Source organism: Pelmatolapia mariae, linkage group LG16_19, assembly GCF_036321145.2.
Source record: "Pelmatolapia mariae isolate MD_Pm_ZW linkage group LG16_19, Pm_UMD_F_2, whole genome shotgun sequence".
In the NCBI taxonomy this organism is placed as follows: domain Eukaryota; kingdom Metazoa; phylum Chordata; class Actinopteri; order Cichliformes; family Cichlidae; genus Pelmatolapia; species Pelmatolapia mariae.
The window spans coordinates 47,249,547-47,254,410 of record NC_086241.1 but is presented as its reverse complement, the minus strand read 5'-3'; the positions used below and the strand labels follow the sequence as shown (position 1 = coordinate 47,254,410).

Below are 4,864 nucleotides of genomic sequence, written 5' to 3'. Positions count from 1 at the left end.
TCCACACACCTGGACATGAGCCTGACAGGACTCATGTACATGCTCATCTTTAATCATTCAATGCCTTACAAATACATTTATCAGAGAAAGAAATGTTTTGGCTGTGAGTTCTCAAAGTGAATAAATGAACACGCTAACAGTTGCTGTAATCATGATGATGATGATAATCATTGAGGTGACATTAAAAGCTGACCAGCAGCTGTTGGTTGTCCCAAAATCTAGGCTAAAACATAAAGGAGAACGAGCCTTTTCAATTATGGCCCCCAAACTTTGGAATACGCTGCCTTTAAATATTAGACAGGCATCTTTGTTTCCTGTTTTTAAGTCGCTTTTGTAAACACACCTTTTATCGATAGCATTTAGACTGGTGTGAGTTGATATGTTCATTATGTGTATTATTATGCTTCTATGTGAGTGTCAGTGGTTTTATCTTGTGTTTTACCCTTTTGTTTCTGTACAGCACTTTGGGAAAACCTTCTGTTTTTAAATTGGATTTGGATTTTTGGATAAAATGGCCAGGCTTCCTTTTAACTGTAAACTAAAAGAGAGATAAACTAAACACATAGCACATGGCAGTTATGTTCATTTCTGACTGCACTCTTAAACCTGCCTTATCAGTTGTCCATCTGTAAGAACTTGTGTTGTCCTTGTATTTAAGTTTAAGAGTACATTTAGTATTACAAACTGCTAAAAAACAATATTATTACTGAGATCACCTGGAGTTTAAATCTTTTTATTAATGTAATACTTAACCCTTTCATGCATGAATTATGACAACTTCAATCAGAAATTTTTCTTAAGTATTTTTATTCATCTTTAGGCATGAAAAAGATGGATAAAGCAAATATATGAGTTCTTCATGATTTTCAGCTGATGAAACTCGCCAACCATCCCACTGCTGCTCCAGCACCAGCCACAGCAGCACCAACAGTAGCTGACAGACCAGCTGCACCTGCAGCACCATTACACAAAGAAGCTGAGAAATACTTATACTTTGTGCCTAATAAGCAAATATCACTTCAGTCCTGCTGATATCACAGTGTACTGTATCGTTATCATCGTCATTATTCACAGTTATCGTTATCATTAATGATATCATTGATGATGTCATTGTTATATTTATTATCATAATGATACAATATAGTGCCATTATCTGATCTAAAATTGTGATATTTTCATGAAAATTGTCTTTTTGCATGTTGTTGCACGTTAAAATCCGAATAAAACGTCTAATTATTTATTTACCTGCTGACTGCAAAACAGCCACCACACTTCCAGCTGCCACTCCTCCTCCATTAGCAACTGCAGCAGACGACATCATGCCTGCAGCGTAGGAGCCTGCAGCTATTCCTGCTGAGGTGAAACCAGCAGCTCCCAGAAGAGCAGGAGCAGCGACTACAGCACCTACTGCAGGAAGACAAGACATGGATCAGACCTGGATTGGGCTTTGATTTAAATGAGTTAAAATTAAACAAACTGCTTACCTGCTCCTGCAGCACTGCACACAGCTGTCACTACAACACAACATAAGAACAGACATTAACATTCCATAATTTTTTTTAAATCAAAGACGATCCATGCACAAGAACTCAAATGACTCACCGGGGTCCATGTCTTTATCTGCTCTGCGTCTGCTCTGAAATGGGCTGATTTTTATAGCAAGCAAGGTTTCCTTTCCTCAGAAACAAAACTTTATGATCAGAGCTGAAAAACAGAGGGCGACAGAGAGCAACACAAACTGGAGAGTGATTTCTCTTTACTTTTTGTGTTTCTTATCTTTGCTTATATTGGTAAATGCCATAGTATTAGTAGGATTTACGAAGGGGCCACATGTATAAAATAAAGAAACCAGTGTGTGTGACCGTAGCTTCTGAAAGAAATGTTGTTTATAGCATAAAATAAAATAAAAATATGTTGATTTCATTCATGAGAGAATTGCATTAGATTAAATTCCATTACGTCATTCACAACAGTTGAAATGTTGGAAATCAGTTTTTGGCAGACCATCAATTTATAACCAGACGGAAAGATATCACGTTGTTATAATAATGCAGTGAAAAAATAAAATCCAAATAATTTATGCTTACAGGTAGAATTTGCGTCATGTGCGACACTCAGTGTGTCCAACTTTGTGTTTTCACTTCAAGCTTTGGTGATCGCTTTATTTTTATAGCAAATATAGCAAATATGTCAGCCTTGGGACTCAGTTACATAAAAAATAATGATACATGTCTTATTTTTTAAAGATAACACATACATAAATAAATAATAACATATAAACATAACAATATAAATAACCAGAACACAACAAAAAATGTTTTTCATTATTATATTCGGGCTTTATTTAAAGTTGCACAATTTGACCGTGTTCATGTGTTTTGTAATAAAACACCACAGCATTACCAGCACTCAGATTTCAGCCAAGCTTTACTGAAGCATGACGCTAATACTATTGGCAACTGTTTCCAATTGGCAGCAGTAAATATATCATTTATTACTATTATTGTTTTTTCTTTCTGATTATCATAATTTCCTGGTCTCAGATGAGAGTAGCCAAAAATCCCACAGCTCCTCCAACAGTACCCACGGCTGCGGTGGCGGCCCCAGACAGACCTGCCATACCTGTAGAGATAAAACAGGCTTCAGAATACCAGACAGCTGATCGAGCAGTTAGATCAAGTAACTGAGCTGCAGAGAAGAGAGGGAGGCTTTATCCTACGACGGAGTATTAAAGCCACAAGAAAAAAGTTGTTGATATGGACATTACTGTTTGAACACAAACTGCCACATGCGCTATATCCACTAAAGAAAATTCCTTATTTAGATGAGTTAGTGAAACAAATTGATCAGCCCTCTTGTGATACAACATTAACCCTTTTTATTGCACGAGGGTGTAACCATCGATAACCTCGCATCTGTCCATTGCCAGCCGTGGCTTTTTGTACAGCCTAATACTTATCACCACACTGTGTTTATGAGCTAAAAGAGAAATAATTTCTTTCTTTCTTACTAAAACTGATTCTGAAGCACAATTTCACAAACTCAGATGATATACAGTAGCAACTGTGGCAGCTTGTCTTCAGACACTTGTAATCTCCACATTTCGATTTTATTCTCAAAATGATCTTTCAGGTTTATAATAAAGGTTTTTGAGTAATCGCTGATAAAATATTTATTACTTTTTTTTACCTGCTGACTGCAAAACAGCCACTGCACTACCTGCTGCTACTCCTCCTCCATTGGCTATAGCAGCTGCAGACATCCAGCTTGCAGCATAGGAACTAGCTGCTATTCCAGCTGAGGTGAAACCTACAGCCCCCAGGACAATAGGAGCAGAGACCACTGCTCCACCTGACAGCAGGAAGAAACACCTGGTTACTGATCATCAGGATGCTTCAAAGTGAATACATGTATGATATGTGTGACTTCACCTTTGAGTTTTAGAGGTAAAAATACATCAATAAACAAAGAGGTTTGTTACCTGCCCCGGCTGCGATTGCTGCGGCTGTCACTGAAAAATAAGAAAGAAAGGGAAAATAACATCTTACCAAAGCTCAGCCTGAAATATTTAGACATTTTCTGTGATGCTACAATCATAAGCTTATATGATGTAGAGATGATTTGAAAAAGGCAGCTGTACTCACATAAACCCATTGTTGCGCTCAGGATCAGGAGCCTAACCCTGGACTGTGTAGGACGACCAGACTTATATAGGAGTGTGTGGATCAGCTGTTTTCCTGGAAAATGAAACTTTTAGAGTGGGCGTCACTGGGTCTGCGAAGTAAAAAAACTTTCTTTAGTCATCATGGAGCAAGTGATTGTGAGGTTGGATCTCAGCGGGTTTGACATATTTATTTATTTATTTAATGCCATCTTTATTATGGATTTCACACATGGGTTATTTCAAGGGTCTTTCTTTCTGTTTTAATCCTTCTGTTGAATCACTTGCTTAAAATGAAAACAAACAAGAACAAGTTTATCATAGGGAGCGTATATAAACGTTACTTGGGTCACTGAAAATGTGTCTGCATTATGTGTGGGAGGAAGAAAGATCACTGGCAGATCTGTAAGGACGGCAGATATACTGCACTTCTTTAAACCTCTGACCTTCCTCAGAGAAAATAAATTACAAATTTAAAATAATTAGAGGCCAAAAAAGTTCTTCCTCCTGTCTGCAGGTGGAGACAGACACCAACATGCATCCAAGCACATTTTTGAAAGTGCTGGATTTTTAATTTCAAATGCAGCATTTTATATCTGTACTACTAATAATTAGTGTCTTAGTTACTGTTTTCTCAACAGCAATTTAACTTTTTTTTCAGTCACTACTGGAGCAGTCCATGGAAACCAGAACAGAAACGTCTTTATTGCCTTACATGAAATGTCTTTTGCGACCTGATTTAAACAAGCACTTTGGTTGTTGTGTATTTATTTTGTTGCACAAAAGTTTCAGTTCATAAGAAATGATTCTTATAGTTGTTCAAAGATAATGGATTTGTCACACCACTGCAATGACGACAGCATTAAACCTCGCCCATACTGCAAACATACCCATGACATACCGGCACACTTTACATTCAGGTATGTGATGATTGAAGGAACAGGACTTTGTCTTTCTCCTTTCAAAACAAGTTGTGTACATTTATTTTCTCATGGTAGCAAAGCTCGGCATTCCTCATGACGTTAATGTGAATCAACACAGTTTAATTTTAAAAAATGTCAACCTTAATATAAATGATGGTTTATAGGCTGTAGCTCTTTCTCATGGTGCTCTAACATCCTCATCTACAGACTTATAAACAAAAGGGTGTAAAAGTTGGAACACATTTTGATTCAATATCCCTGTGAGCATTATTGAAAAGGT

The 4,864-nt window shown here is 37.1% G+C and overlaps 2 protein-coding genes across 2 annotated transcripts; both read right to left on the bottom strand.

The window, feature by feature from the left end:
• Window positions 1–802: 802 nt before the first annotated feature.
• On the bottom strand, window positions 803–1,682 carry LOC134646120 (interferon alpha-inducible protein 27-like protein 2A). Its single transcript, XM_063499828.1, has 4 exons — window positions 1,603–1,682; window positions 1,485–1,514; window positions 1,246–1,407; window positions 803–952 (listed from the first exon to the last, which is right to left on the bottom strand). Exons 1-4 carry the CDS (start codon window positions 1,610–1,612, stop codon window positions 867–869), a joined length of 288 nt encoding a protein of 95 aa, XP_063355898.1. The 5' UTR covers window positions 1,613–1,682; the 3' UTR covers window positions 803–866.
• Window positions 1,683–2,315: 633 nt separating this feature from the next.
• Window positions 2,316–3,670, bottom strand: LOC134646215 (interferon alpha-inducible protein 27-like protein 2). The gene is made up of 4 exons (XM_063500013.1): window positions 3,645–3,670; window positions 3,482–3,511; window positions 3,190–3,351; window positions 2,316–2,622 (listed from the first exon to the last, which is right to left on the bottom strand). The coding sequence occupies exons 1-4, from the start codon at window positions 3,652–3,654 to the stop codon at window positions 2,540–2,542; spliced, it is 285 nt and encodes a 94-aa protein (XP_063356083.1). The 5' UTR covers window positions 3,655–3,670; the 3' UTR covers window positions 2,316–2,539.
• Between the last annotated feature and the right edge of the window lie 1,194 nt (window positions 3,671–4,864).